The sequence below is a fragment of the Liolophura sinensis genome, chromosome 8 (assembly GCF_032854445.1).
Source record: "Liolophura sinensis isolate JHLJ2023 chromosome 8, CUHK_Ljap_v2, whole genome shotgun sequence".
In the NCBI taxonomy this organism is placed as follows: Eukaryota; Metazoa; Mollusca; class Polyplacophora; order Chitonida; family Chitonidae; genus Liolophura; species Liolophura sinensis.
In genome coordinates this window covers 27,445,656-27,462,082 of record NC_088302.1, presented here as the reverse complement: position 1 = coordinate 27,462,082, position 16,427 = coordinate 27,445,656, and the positions used below count along the sequence as shown (strand labels likewise).

General features: G+C 37.9%; 1 protein-coding gene across 1 annotated transcript; it reads left to right on the top strand.

The window, feature by feature from the left end:
- The first annotated feature begins 6,833 nt into the window (after positions 1-6,833).
- On the top strand, positions 6,834-13,251 carry LOC135473051 (sperm-associated antigen 8-like). Its single transcript, XM_064752835.1, has 6 exons — positions 6,834-7,003; positions 7,931-8,108; positions 8,298-8,343; positions 9,002-9,113; positions 9,503-9,565; positions 12,906-13,251. The coding sequence occupies exons 1-6, from the start codon at positions 6,920-6,922 to the stop codon at positions 13,026-13,028; spliced, it is 606 nt and encodes a 201-aa protein (XP_064608905.1). The 5' UTR covers positions 6,834-6,919; the 3' UTR covers positions 13,029-13,251.
- The last annotated feature ends 3,176 nt before the right edge of the window (positions 13,252-16,427 follow it).

Sequence of the window (16,427 nt, the reverse complement as noted above, 5' to 3'; positions counted from 1 at the left end):
ATGTGATAGTGAATAGTGCCAACTCCAAAATGTTTCATCATACAAAAGTATATTTGAAGGTAAGTGTATCAGTAGTACAATGTTACAACATTGGCTGTATAACAACCTTTCTGTTGTAATAAACATACTGTCTTTGTGAATGGATATGTTTATTTTAAAAAAACTCCTCTAGTGTTTTCCAGCTTTTTAACACCACTTGTTCCTATAAAAATTTCCATGTCGCCGTCATCATAGTCCCACTGAGAAATGGTGCGGTGTCAGTACCTTTTGCGGAAGGTCAAGAGTCAAAGATCCATTCATCAACTAGACCAAAGTGCATTAATATCACTTTCCAGTTGTTCCGGCCATTGCCACTTTTATCCAATTACGTTTAAAGACAGTCCTGGGTACCGCATGGGTCAAAACGTTATAGAAAGTAACCTTGGATTTGGTTACACTATTTAAAATATAAACCAGTAGTGTTCAACCGTACCATCAATGTGAACTGCAAAGGTTTTTGTTCAGCAACTGATCAATACATGCAGATGGTTATGAATAAGTAACATTTTTAATAATATTCTATATTGGTGTATGAAATTTGTTACTTATCATTGACCAGATGTAAAGCGCTCAAATTTGAACTGTGTGTGACGTGCTCAGAACGTCATGGCTTTTTCCCATTGGATTAATAAAAGTAGTGACGTAAAATAGCCAGGTCACGAAAACTGTTACAGTTTTTGCAAACTTAAAGACATGAATGACCTTCTCAAAACGTACATAAACGATGGATATTTTTTGTACAAATTTGTATGGGGCATCTGTAAAGAAGTATGTCAAAAATACTTAAAGGCGTAGAATTTTCATTCCTTCGATCTATATGTTCCAGGCAGATAGCAAATAGTTTCCTTCCGCAATATAATGCTGACAGCTGTTGTATAAGAGTGAATTGAATATTCTTGAGAGCGGCGTAGCTCTACATACACCTTCACTGTACAATTTTTGGAGTAAGGCTAGAGGTCTGCCAATCCGCACCTCAGGCACTTATCTTGTGTCCTGCGAAAGTACAGTCTTGCACAAACATGCGCTCTACAATTTCGGCGACCTTACCTTTTTTCCAAGGCAGCCTGCTTGTCTCGAAGATCATTTCTGTCACTACTCCCAAAAAATCAAACAGAACGTACTCCGTAGTATTAGCGAATGTAATGAGGTATATAGAGCTAAGAGCCGCATGAAAAATAAGTATATGTTCTTGGATATGTATGGGCGTAAAATATTGCAAATATAGAGGTATTCTGCTGGCCATTTCGTAAAAACTTGAACAGCATCACGTTAAACAGCAAATCTAAATATGGTGTATCTTAGCATTTAGGTCAGACTGCTTGCCGCCGCCTTTAATGCTTAAGTACCATCATCTATTCTTACACGGTGTTGTTGTACAGCATATGCGCTTCACGGAAGCTGTGAAAGGGATAACTCTGATGGCGCTAAATAATGTAAAGAGTTCTCCCCCTTCTATAAAAAAACCCCGCTAATTCTCTGTATTCTATACCCGCGGTAATACGTACTTAAGAAATGTAACTCTTTTACACTTTTGTAATCATACAGTTTAATTACTGATATAAAGGTCAACAACTGCTAAGAAATGTAGTACATACTGAGTTACACTAAAAGTTTCTAAGTTTAAATGTGCATTAAATTTGCATTAGCTAATTTATTTCTTTACTATATATTTATTAATACTAGTCTACTGATTGATTTTGTTATAACATTTGTTGTATATAACAAATATTATTTTCACTCATATTTCAGCTATACGTGAATGTTGAAATAAACAGTGCTGCCAACTGTGTATGTCTTAATGTAAGGATGTTATATATGCTGTTGGACAAGAGTTACAGCTTTGGAAATCTAGAGGGTTTTTCGTAAAGTAAAAGTGTATTCAAGCTGAACGGATGAAGAAGGGCAAAGACCTCCAGCTATCATCTTGCATTTCGCTTTATTTTGATCGATATGATCTACTAACTAAAGTTATGTTAGGATATAACAAATTCACAGTAAAGACCTATATGCCCCCCCCCCCCCTCCCCCCACCTCCCAATCCTCTCTACATCCTGTGCTGAGATGTTTCCTTTGCCAGCGATTAAACCATACGTCGTGTGGAGGTTCCTCTCGCTGCTACCGCTGTGGTGGCTCTCTTGACTATGAGCTGGATTAAGATAGACAAAAACTAAAACATCACAGGACATAGCTGCTCTTGTGGAAATACTGAACACGATGTTTAAAGTCGCCAATTACAATGAAACTGGTCCGCACATTAGTTTTAACTAAACTAAAAGATAATATTTTATTTCACTCCAAACAGGAGTTAAAAATTAAACCCTATGGCTTGTCGGCTGTCTCGTTTCAGCCAGTGAATATAACTCCTCAGAGTTGCAGGCTGTGACTGACAAGCTAATTCGAACTTCCTTAGCAAATAACACATTAAAGACGCAATAAGAGAATGATTCGCCGAGTTATGTCTTTGTACTTGTCTCAGTTCCGTCGGTCAATTTACCCTTCAACGGCAGCGATAATTTCAAGGTATATAGCTTTTCTCTTTCCGAAGAATTTGAGTGCAGCTTCAGTTTATTCAAATATTTGGTCCCTTACCTTCGTGCATGCCACTGACAGTCTTCAAGACCCAACAGTCCACTTCCAGATTCAAAGCATATTGATATAATATGCCTATCGCTCATCTATGTCGGAATCGCGTAACCTACAGCATGTGTCCTAAACATCGCCATTAATTACTCCTAGGCTTATGTATGTTATTATCATGACTAAATGATCGACCGTTCAATTTGTTAAAGTACATATGATAGTTAACTATTGCATAGAAACGGTATTTCTCAAATGATAACATCTTCATGTACCAGTTGAGCACGTTTTACCTTTCACATACCTGCATGTGGAAGAATGAAAAACAAATACCCATCATGGAGTTGGTTTTCACATTTACTGTTCATACTGGCGGACTCGGGAACGGTGCTGCGTCATAGTAACTATTACGCCATAGTAACTATTAGGACATGCAGCATGCAGAAAGTACATATCTTTATCGACCATGCAGGAACGAAAAGGAGAATTATTATATTATGTGGTAAACCCTAAAGCAACCCCACCAAAGCGGTCAATATATAATCATATACGGCCAAAAACACATCCGCTTTCATTATTGTACATTTTTGTTTAACGTGAATTTCAAGTAAATACAGCGTTTAATTAATTAAATGAGCTAGCCGTGCTGTCATAGTGTGGTTTTTATTTAACTTCTGAAGCAAAACTAGATTCCTTTAAACATAATTCATAAAATGCTGAAACACTGGGGTTTTGTTTATATGTGTAGCTGTACAGCTTCGCTTGGAGTAAAACATAATTGACCGCACTTTGGTATCGTGATGCAGACCTGCCGTCGTTCCCCTTGTATCCATACAATACAGACAAAGGTAAGGTCCGTATATCACATCGTGTGTACTCATACAACAGGTTATTAACATCTGACCAGAACTAATTCAACTGTGCACACTCTATGAAATAATAAGTTACATTATCCACATTTCCGTATACATCACACAAAGGATTTTGTTTGATTTTCAGTCCTTCGTGTAAATACTTATCGCAGGGTATAATTGAGTGTAAAAACTTATGCTGATGTAACAAAGTATGCTAAAACTAGGAGAAAGGAGCATTGTATAAATAGAAATCATTAACCGTTGGGATTTCATTTAGTTTTCCGATCATCATGTTCTTATTGTAGATATTAGAACGGATATAAGTTGGCTGCAATGCCGTAACAATGTTGTAATATTCTTTAGATTTGCACAGAAATAAAAACTCTTTTTCCAACGCCGTTAAATTCAGTAGCCTTCCAATGCAGTCATAAATATCTTTACCAAACCAGATTCCAGCCTTACACCACTCTTTATTGAAGACTGATTTTGACCCCAGTAAAATATTTTATTGTTCCAAATAAGGTCATTGTAAGGGTCAAACTTCTCGTCAATTTTAACATCAGACCAAGCTGCATAGTAGTATACTTCTTTATAAAACAGACTTGTTTAAATTTGATACATCATAGTTACATTGCAAAAGAAGCCTAAACCACCAAGATGCCTAAAAGCTACCGCTGCACTTAATTTCCACGAGGTGCGTGTGTTGGAGAAAAACCTTGGTAGCCATGATAACTTTAGAGCTTTGTTATTTTTATAGATATTTTGACCATGGTCTAATAACTTAAATTTTAAATTGAAATCAAGAACAATGACTACACTGGGCATGATCGCATATACAGGTCAATTTTAATCTGTTTAAAAACACATATTCTCGGCTGCCACGCTGCAGTGCTTGTGAACTTCATGTACACGTATGACTGTTTGACGGGCACGACTGAGTCTACACAGATATGGTGACGTCCTGAAAGAATAAAAGAGTACACCGCTTTGGACCGACTTGTTTTAAGCGGGCAATGCATTTCCATATATCGAGGCAGCTTATTAATAAACAGATTTTAAACAGACATATAAGGACACAGTAAAAATCAAATACAAAATACAGCGTGCAGCTCCGCCCTTATATAACCTAGTAGAGTTCTTTCAATCTCAACTGCAACAGCTATATGTGAAACATTATTCGAATTCATGTACGTGATCCAGCCAGGGTGGAACTAAGGCGAGTTATATATACGTTAGGACCAAAAACCTCAGCTTTATGTCTCATACATGTCTCAATACGGCTGTGATAAGTTTTAATTTAATCGTATTTATTTGGTTGAATGTTTACTTTATTAATAATAATTTCAGATTGTTGGAAGTTATACTACAAATCGTGATGGCGTTCCTCGTCGTCTAAAAGAACATTTTGGAATTAATTTTGTAGGCGACAAAAGTTAATTTGTAAAAGCATAATGGCACTGACCATCATACAGTAGCCCCCTATATATAGATGAGATTATAGCGTAACCCTTTTCGTTGATCAGTTATCTCGGGGACTAAAGTCAGGGGTTTAAAAAAATTTTCTCCTCCAAAAAAATATAATTTTTTTCTTCTCTTCCAAATTTTTTTTTCACTATGTCACTTTTACGGCTCAGTAATCATCCGCCTTGTACAATGTATTGCCTTATCTTTTACTTCGACATCTTTCAGTCTCTTATGTTGGAGAGTCTGTTCCAGTTTCACTTCATCAACCTCATTTTAATCAACTAGACTTTCTGGACGATTTCTAACGGTGGGGATGAGATTTCAGACCGTAGTGAGGTTTCCATCTCTTATATTTCTAGTGCAGCCAGTACCTGGTTCTAATTTGCTTTCAGATGGTTAGAACCGTCAGCATCGTGGACATAGTACACACCCGCTCCTAGACTGTAAACAAGAGTTATCCTCTATGAACAGTGAAAGTCGTAGTAACAAAAACTATAGAATATCCCATAGACGATAAGCTTTCATTGTTGACGGCTGGTATACAAATGTCTGTTTCTACCCATAGTTTGAACAATTGGAGTTGGAAACACTTAGAAAAGTAGAACAGATGAATCAGATAATCATATGCGTTGGTTAGTCCCAAAGACTACTTCGATCACATGGGAAATACCCATTTTCACAAGCCATATAATCTGTGACATGAGTATCAGCATACATATCTATTCAACACATTGCTTTGATCAGAAATGGACCCGGACATTTAGTATGTCTCATTATATGAGCGTAGCATTTACTCTGTCATCTCTTAGCCACTTCCACCATAATGCTGGCAGCCGTCGTATAAGTGAAATATCCTTGAGTACGGCTTAAAACACCAATCAAATAAATAAATAAATAAATAAATAAATCATAGCCACTTGACATTTACTGTGTCTTATCAATACGTAGATGCACAGCACTAAGCTCCTTCACTCACAATGTTACCCTGTTACAACCATCGCCTAAATGGAAGCCTACACTCAACTCACTGACGTTGTGGATATCCCAGATGGAACCATGGTGGCACTGCCGAACAACTTCTGCCAAAGGGTTAATACACGGTCTTAAGGTTGGAGTACCTAAACGGTCATAAGTGAATATCTGTGGTGGCTTTCGAGTAGGTCTATCGCACCTCCCAGAAACAGGGTTACCGTGCATGGCCTGAATCTGTCATTTCAAAACGCATCAGGAATAAATGGGTCTACATCTGGACTTAGTGCCCTTCGTGTTTGCGCCGACGTTCTGTCGTGTTCATCTTGGGCTCGTGAGATAGATAAACCCAGAGGGGTAGCAAATTTTTAATGTGAAAATGAATGTGTACACATTGGCCAAATCCGCATTCGAAACACTTCAATATCACTCAGATTCTCTCTACGGTAATCTAATATCCCGGAGCTTCCGGGCCGTAGGCGGCCCCTGGACCCTCGCCAATAGGCTGTGAGGTATGGCCCTTTATGTTTCGCTGTGATAGTCGTTCCGCTCTTGTCAAGCGACCCGCCCCCAACACCCCCCACCCCCCACTCTCCCCGTGAAGATCCACGCTACACCCCTACCTAATCTCCAGCGCCATAACGCGGATCTCCCGTCAACGAATGTCTCTTACGCGCCCTATAGACAAAAGGGCTATACTATGACAGCCTCTTTAGGCTCCTGATGATGTTAATAAAACAACCGTACATAATCATGAAGTCAAGTACATAAAAACATTTGGGAGAATCCATCTATGCGACAGTAAACTTAATGTATGTGTACGGTAAATGAGGTTTGTGAAACGAACCCCGGGTAAAATTTGACCAGTCAACGCAAGTGTTGTAGCGAGTAGTCTGTCGAGGCGTCCCTAAGCAACGGCGCCATATTGAATTGTTCGCGATAAACACAACCTACACTTGGGTGTGGGCATTTATCTTCTTTGGCCACACTGGACTGATATACTGAGTAACAGCAAGATGAGCCTTTTGAACCAAGGCCGAAATGAGATCAGATTCAACAATTCTGGTGGTAAATGTCTTCTAGAGAACTGGGTGGAAGAGGTAATTAATATCCCATTTGTTGTTTAAAATCGTAACGATCGACAACATCGCATTTTATGGCCACTTTTAACCGAGACTTAATACCCCGTATTCATTTAACTTTTATTTATACGTCAGCTGTGTATTGTCTGTAGTGTAGTTAGACATAGCATTTTCCTCTCAAATGATACGTTTATTGTTGATCCTTAGCGATCACATCCACATTACCCAATGCCCATGCGATCTAGATCTTGTGTTAGTTTGCACCGTGTCGCTTGGCAATGTTAGTACCTATATACTGTAATTCTTCAACCTTTTAGCATGTCTGCAAGGTGTTTATTGCAGCATATTCGCAAGGCTTTATTCTGTGTAGGCCAACAACTTCATCTAAAGCCCTGAAATTGGCCAAGGCAACCATAGTAGTTTTGTCCCCAAAATCTAATTATAAATGCATACATTGTTCTGAAATTTGCTTTCATATGCGAAAAGTTTGAGCAATTAGGGCAACCAGGTTCAAATATGACGTGTTAATGTTACCAAATCAATTTCCATTAGGCATGCATATACACTATAAATCTTAAACTTATAAATAAATTTGTCCTATGTATAGGACAGCTCTATACACCAGCTAGCCAAGCTCAAATATTACGTAGCTAACTGGTCTACAGAACTGTTTATGATTCATAATATGTAGGATTATAAACTGTATGCATACATGTAGGCCTAGTTCTAGTTGACTTATATATAAATCACATTTGAGCATCTTTGTGTGTACCTGTCTGTGAAATATTATTTTCAGATAAACTTTTAGCACTGATTATTGGCCTGCCATAATTAATACATGGTAAACTGTAATGATGGTCAGTATTTTAACCTGTATTTTGGCTTTATTGTGGTAACAAATATCCATCTGTAACTGTACATAATATCGCTATTTCATATCCACAGCGAGCAGTGTATGAATTGGACCCTCAGGAATTATCAGGAAACATAACCAGCAAAGCTCAGTTACTTAAAGATGGACATGCAGGGATACTCAACAGAGACTTCAGTGCTAAAGTCGAGGGTGAAAGCACAGTCATGTCATCCTATAAAGTTCCCCAAAAAGTGAACGTTAGACTTACAGGTATGGTACATGTACCACAACTCCTACAATTTACAGATGAATCTTGTGTCCTGTGTATAATACTTTAATAAATGTATCCCCAACTAATGTAAAACATTTGATAATCCAGTTCTGTTGCTATATAAATGGCTGTTATGACATTTCCAGGCTGCTCATGGGCGTATGTTAAATGTGTGCTTTAAATTTCAGGTAAAAAGCAGGAGATGATTGAAAGAATGGTCTTGGAAAAAGTACAGTAAGTTTTACTTTTTTCTTCAACATAGTCTCTATGTATTTGCGAGGCACACATATTGTTAGTATTTGTATTTTTATTTGTATTTGTATGTCTTGAAGGGACTCTCCATGTCACATTGAACTAAAGGCATTTCTCACCACAGCCAGAAAACACTGCCATGTTGTGATGTTAATCAACCAGGTGCAACTTGCTTCTGTAACTTGAGAAAACACCTGTTTCTGTTGACATCATGCAGACATGGGTGACATTATCATTCTGGTTTCTTTAACGTTGCATATCTCATTGGTTTATGTCTAATTCCATCCCTCTTCTGAGATCACTTTTATAGTTATAATTTTATAGTTTGTGTTATCTTTTGTTATAAGTTAGTACCTTTGTCCTGAATTAAAATCTCCATGGTTAAACCTGACCAGTGTATATGGGGAAACTGTTTGATTATGGCATTCAAATGAATCAAATGAATAAATGATGTGATTTAAAATGATCTTGTGCAAACGTGCATCTAAAGCTGGATAAGCATTTATATGTCTTTTATTGAATAATGACTGTATATGACTTAATATTTCTCTCTCTTTATTGAAAGAACTGATCATACTTATGTGCATATATTTGTACCTGAGATGGAAATATCAGCAAGTTGAGTCCTCTTTTTTTTCAGCAAGGAAATTCAAGATATCAATCCCCAAGTAGAACCACCTGATTATAAATCAGTTACAATGAAAGACTTCAACATTGAAGATTTTGTGTCACAAAAACCCAAACCCACACATGTAAGTTTAAGTATTTCTGCTCACCAAAAAAGGCTTATAATTTCTGGTGCCAGCCAGACCAAAATACAGTTAACTCATCACATGGCAATGTAGCTGATAGCTCTAAAAACATTATGGTATATTCTGAAGAAAACATTTTTTAATCTTAAAATCAGAGAAAAAATTACAACTATTTTTATCTGGGATTCCGTAAGTACTATTCATTTTCACGAATGAATCATTGTTTCATGAAATGATACCTATATGCAGCTCTTCCATTCACACAAATATTTGAGGATTTGAATAGGTATGTCAATAAATTTCAAATTACCATAGCTGTCCCATTGCATGTGCTTTGATTGCATACTATATTTAGCTATTTAATGTATGGGTATAACTTTTTTTCGCAGAATCATGATTATAAACGCGACCAAGCAGTGACATTTTGGACAGAACACGCAGACAAAATTACAGTAAGTATGTTAAGTCAAGAAGACAAATGTGGTGTCTTAAAAATTCATCTTCCTTGAATATCTACATGTTAGTAGTAGAGTAGATAATATGTTACACACAGACATTTATAAAGAGATATGTAATTAGTTTCCTCTGGTCATACATGGAAAGGTCTTGCATCAGCCTGCGGTTTTCTCCCACCTTGATGCTGGCAGCCTTCATATAAATGACACATTCTTAAGTATGGCGTAAAACACCTACCAGTCAAATAAATGTAATTGGTTTGAATTCACTCTTCTATGATTTTTGCTCTTCAAGAATAGCTTGAACTGCAAAAAATGTTCATCAGCACTTCATTTGTTCTAATCTTGGGCCACTTCCACAAAGCTGTGTAAATCCGATTTCTCCTACCTTTTTTCTATATGGTATCTTTCACACATTAAAATGTCATTAATGCACATGATTTACAAGAAAAGATCCAAAAAACTGATTTCCACGCTTTGTGAAAGGGGTCTGTGGTGGGTTGTGTAGTTATCCTTTAAAGAGATAAAATTATTTATATATGGCATGATAGTATACATATGGAATGGTGTTCAGCTATATGGGTGGGAGACAACAGGCAGAGACGGAGCGGCTACCACCTCACTTTGCCAAGTACATAACATAACAGCATTACAGCCAGCCAGCAGGGGCTGGGTTTGAACCTTTCACTTCATTAATCGTGTGCTTGTGAAGTTAAAGAAGAAGGCAGCAAACATCCATGTAGAGAGGGCACTTAAATCTCTCAAATTTAATTTAATTTTAATTCAGTTTAATAAAATGTGATATTATTAAAGGGAATTATTGTCGAAAAAAATTATACTGTTATTTTAGACCTCATCTACATAAAGTTGAGACTTCCAGATGTCTACTGACACGTATCTGACTTTGAGTGAAAGATGGAGTGTTTGGTTTTACCCGGGATTTCCCTTCGACCTTCATCTCACTCAAATCGCTGTATTTAGAAAGTCTGATTTTTTAGTCAGTTACCTCCCCTTGTTGTCTAGACGACGCGAGATCGTCTAGACAATGACGTTGTCGGTGAATTTGAAATGTTCAAGACAAGGCACTGGGTTGTAATTATGTGGTCTACCGTATAACTTCAGTTCTGCCATTGGCAATTACAAGTACTTTATAAAACATTATCAGTAGAAAGGAAGATTGTATTTGGTTTACTAGACTGCTAATTTGCTTTCAATCTATCGTATTGTTTTCATGTGCGATCGACGAGCGAATGTTGCGTTGTGGGAATCTTCGCGCTGCCTCATTTGGGTGTTATCTCGTCGGCAGACAGTTTAGACCAGTCACGGATTTCCCCTTAGCATTCTCCTAATTGACAGTTTGTGGAAAATATAGGCCCAGGAGATTTAGTTAGGAGTCAAATGCAACTCTTTTTTTTTTTTTTTTTTTTTTTTGGAGCTGAACCAACTCAAAAATTTTGAATTTCTTTTGGCGGTATGGCCTTTTATGGGAATTGCTTATTAATTTTTATAACAAGTTCCGTTTTGTTTATCCCATGTGACATTTCCAGTGAATTCTTTTGATGCCATTTAAATTGCAATTAAACCTGTTATTAAACAACATTTTCACGGTTCAAGCTGTTCTTCCTGTAGCGATATTAAAATATTATAGTTGACCTACTTTTGTGCATTGTTCAGCCGATGACTAATTTATATTAATCAAAAATCGAACATTACAAATTTTGGAAAAAGTCATGGGGAAAACACGCTGTTTTGATGTCAGTAATTTAATTTTTTGTTGTTTTTGTTTGTTTGTTTGTTTGTTTGTTTTGAGTTTATATTGGTTTTCATTGAAATTTAATATAGCCGACAAGTCACGTGATTAAACCAGTCACTCAATAATCTAAAAGTTACTTACCATAACTTCAAGTCTTTCCCTAAAACATGACTAAGTTTTATGAATATCTTACCGTTTGTTTTTGCAAGAAAGGCGACACAGTTTTACAGAGATCAGAATAATAATATTCCTACCAGACACAATGTGGATTACAGTAGAGGCTTAGACACCTGATAAATATCCTACAATTATACACTGGGAGGTAACACCATTAATGCTTTTTCTCAGTGAACAAGCATCAGTCTCAGTCATGTCAATCAATCTACAGACTGACGAGACATTTCGTACAGGTTTCTGAAAGGTCGGAATTTTACTAGGAAATTGCAATATTCTGCTTTCAACAATTTGAGAATTGGGTATTACTACCTCTGAGATTTAGAGACCGTGTTCTTAGCTTAGGTTCTTCATTAACTAATCTGATATCGTTACATTCACAAACCTAGAACTCGGTGGAAGTTCGCGCAGTTTGGCTTGTTTTCGGTGCGCCTGGTATATTTGTTGTAATTGTGATATTGTCGTCTTTATTACAAACGAATGACCCAGTGATCCGAAGTCAAAATTAAGGATTAAAGGAAACCTACTTTTGTAGCGTGCAGCTTTGGCATGTTGAGGACACAACGCTCGAAAAAACCGAGTTCTAGGTTAGTGAATGGAAGAATATAGATCTGTATTTATGAAAGCTAAGCTGATGAAAAGCTAAGAATGAAACAGACCTGAGATCTAGCATATCACACGGTTATAATGCAAGCTTCCATATGGCGCTTTTTATTTATTTATTTTATTAGTCTTTTAGGACGTGTACTCATGGTATACTTCTTCTCCTCAAACATGTCTTTTCTGTCTGATGTATAAAGCACAGCAAAAGTCGACAGGCTGTAATATTTTAATCAGGGTATGTTATTTGACATAATGAAATGACAAATTGCGCATTACAGACCTTATCATCGAGATTTGTCAAATTGTGGGCTTATCACTCGTTTTACATTAGCTTTCTCGCACGCGAGAGTCGCAATGTTCCGCTCTGCAGATTGCAGTATTGCCATAGTATCCAGTCATCTTATAGCTAGCGTTAGCATTTGAAGAAAACAGTGGACCAATTGGAATACTCAACAAAATGCAATTCATGAAATGTTCATATCATATCCTATTTGATATCATATATATCCTTAATCCCCTGATTCATGAACCGGTGTTTTTTTGTTCAAGGTATCATATATATTCTTAATCCCGTGATTCAAGAACCGCTGTTTGTTTTGTTGGGGGTATCGTATATAGCCTTAATCCTCTGATTCGTGAACCACTGTTTGTTTTGTTGAGGGCATCATATATATCCTTAGTCCCCTGAAACATGAACCGCTGTCTGTTTTGTTGAGGGTATCATATATATCCTTAACCCTCTGATTCATGAACCGCTGTTTGTTTAATCTCGAGCCCCTGATTGATTAGCGGTTGTTTGTTTTCTAGGGAGTATCACAAAAGAAGACGGGTGACTCAGCCTTCAGGAAAAACGACGCCTTCAGCAAACCTATTGACGAGAGATGGGATGAGCCGCTGCCATATGAACTAGAAAATTACCCCAAAATGTAGATTGACGATCACCTGCAAATTTTCAATTGTAACATACATTCATCACAGGTATCATTTTAAGTATGCCCATCTTATAGTGTATTTTAGAATTTAAGAAAGCCCCTGTTTGTTTTTACCTGCCATATGTGGCGAAATGAATAAGTACTTCGTCAATACGTGGGTCAGTTTAAATCCTGTACCTAATGTATATTTGTACATAAAATGACGTATGTATTTGATGGTATATTCAATTGTTTCAGAGTTCCTTGCTGTCAGACTTTGTAGTAGCGAGACATCTGTATAATTGTGCAGAGGTATATCTGCGAGAGTCATTTCCAAAACAGCTCATTAGGAGCCCGGATTTAATCCTAAATGTGTAACTTTGCCTATAATCATCGTCAAACCTTGTGTGTGAAATAAATATCGACAGTGGTTAATATACATAACCTGCATACACATAACCTGTATTGAATGCTTGGTCCAGCTGATGCTGGCTTCCTCTCCGGCCGTACGTGGGAAGGTCTTCCAGCAACCTGCGGATGGTCGTGGGTTTCCCCCGGGCTCTGCCCGGTTCCCCCCCCCCCCCCCCCCCCCCCCCCCCACTATAATGCTGGCTGCCGTCGAATAAGTGAAATATTCTTGAGTACGGCGTAAAACACCAATCAAATATAAAAATAAATATATAAATACATTGAATGATTGGAGGTTTGGAGATACAGCTTGGAATAAGAAACCGGATATTGAAAGCGCTGTGTGCAAATGCCTCGTGTAAACTTGGTGGGTAAACGGCATGGGCATATACGAGATACTGAAGTCATGTGCTCAGCAGGCATAAAATAGCAGAGAAAAAGAATACAATATTCATGTAGCTGCCAAAGCGGCAATGTTTAGCAGCGATGCCGGGGTTCAAGTTTGTATTTCTGGTATATGCGGCGTGACTTCTGTTTAATGGGCTACTTCAGCAAACACATTTAATGACAAATTCACTAATAACGAACGTAACTGAAATACTGCCCAAAATCAAGTTGTATATTAAGATTGTCCTTGAAGTTAAAAAATACACACGGCCACAATCCAGAAATACAGACGCCACAAACCAAGTCTTTTGATTTCCTAAAAGAGGCTAAAACCCTCCCACCATAGCGAAGCTTAATTTTATGTTTCATTTGCTGAACGCCAAATAGACTGTGCGATGGTCAAATTCTTGAGCCGTGACCTGGAGAAACTTCTGCGTGGTCTAATGAATTGCACCAGTAAATCAGACCTTGAGGAAGCTGACACATACACCAGATTGCTAAAGTTAGATGTAAACGACGTCACTGTTCACAAATGCTTCCAGAAAATCCGCATTGGGTATAGTGCTTCCAAAAATGTGAAAGTGGTTGCATCGCAAAAGATAAGTTACAGATAAGAGGTGAAGTTCCTCATAGAGTGCAAAAATTGGTTATGTTAGTCAGTTAAGAAATTCCAGGAGAAGTCCCCACTAGAGTACACTCTTACTCGAAAATTATCTTGTTTAGATCCTGAACTCTTGGTTACAGAGACTGAGTCGTGTAAAGAGGACTTAAACCGTATTACTTACACAGATGGTGTATTTTAAGCGATTACCAGAGGCAGCGTGTGACAATATATATATATACAATACGACATATCTGTGAGCGAGATAGAGGTGCCACAGAAAAGGAAATTCAAAGCCCCAAGGGACCGACTGGATCACTTTCTATGACGCCCTTTTGTGGAAAATGGTGATGGTTGGGATATTCTCTGGTGTGTGGCTCAGCTGATCCTGATATAATCTCACGGTCAGCCGTCAGTTAAAAGAGGGTTTTTCATCAATAAGAAACTGGTTTTAGAAAACATGAAAGAAAGATCCATTTCTGCACAGAGAGTTGTTCGAAACCGTTGCTAATGGCTTCACAGTCTGCGCGCCAGGTTTCGCTTTCAACTTTGCGGTGTAAATTCTGCGTGCGGGAAAATTTACACCAGCGTCCGTTTTCATAACAAAAATCTTACGTACTCATTTGTGTACATTCCCGTGTAAAATGTGCGGCATCTCCCGTGTTACCGTCAGCAATATTTTAGCGTTAATTCTTAATGGCGTGTGTTCTGTCTGGAACAATCCAGAACTAAAGTGTTTTCCGGGACCGGACAAATCCCCTTGATAATCTGGACGACTAGGAGATTGTGGGGAGATATCGTCTGGACAGACGACCAATTTTTCAACCAACCGCAATCATGCCATCCCCGCCACTACCCAAGTCCTTACAGCAGTGATGTTTTTTTTTTTTTTGTTTTTTTTTTGCATCTGGGTCGTTCAAAAGCCATATTAGAGATCTCCGTGGCATAAGTGTCCCAAGCACACCCCAAATTGTGCGAGAACATGCCCGTGGCATTGTGGACATGAAAACTTTTCCTCTTGGCAGTAAAATTTCCTTCCACTACACGTCAACTTGTCGACACTGAACAGGATTTCTTTCACCTAGCTCGTTTTCCTCAGGTCATCGGTTGGATTGATGGTACCCAAATTGCCATCAAGTGTCCGTCTAGGGAAGAACACTTTTTTGTTTGCCCGAAAAACTTCCGCTTGCTCAACAGTTAGGCCACAATCAACGCAAAACCGGTACGTTATGGGTCAATGTCAATAACGCCTTCCATAACTAGGTCAAATTTCAAGGGGAATAACTTTCAAGTATCGGCCTGAGTTTGCCTGGTTCCCTGCCCCTGACCTCAGATGGCACTTATTACTTCAGTCGAACGCGTTTCTATATACATATGTGACCAATCGTAGGGCCGATGGCTTTGTAATATACCTTACATCACATTTAAGATACGCAGGATACGTCAGGGAACCAGACTACGGTTTTAAAGTAGTTTTAATGGTGATATCTAATGGAATATACATTATTATTCTTAAGTAAAGTCAGTACATGGAAAATTGTTTTGAATCACACACGCACTTAAGATGTATCCTGTTACGCTGTTAGTTGCGGGTCGTGTACGAATACACATATTAAACAGTGATGACCTTTCAAACAACACCAAGTGTGTCACGCAACGCACAGACAGGTACATTTACCTCCCCAAATAATATTATTTCATGTTGTTTATTTCTATATATAAAAGAATATGAGTTTGTTTACTTGCTAGATTGCTTTTATGGTTTATATAAAGGTGAGCTATAGGCATTTCCTTCAGTGATCAAAGTGTTATTTCGCACAGTTTATAGACATCCCTTTTGTTTTTACATTTTTTATATTTCACACCCAGACGTCATTGTGAGGGGTGGGGGTGGGGGTGGGGGGAGTTAAACATTTGTCCTAATCAGCGGTATGACGTCGTAATACATGTACAGTAAATTCTTACATTTCTACGTCACGCAAGAATACTCCAACAATTAATAATTATATTAATAAGGATTAC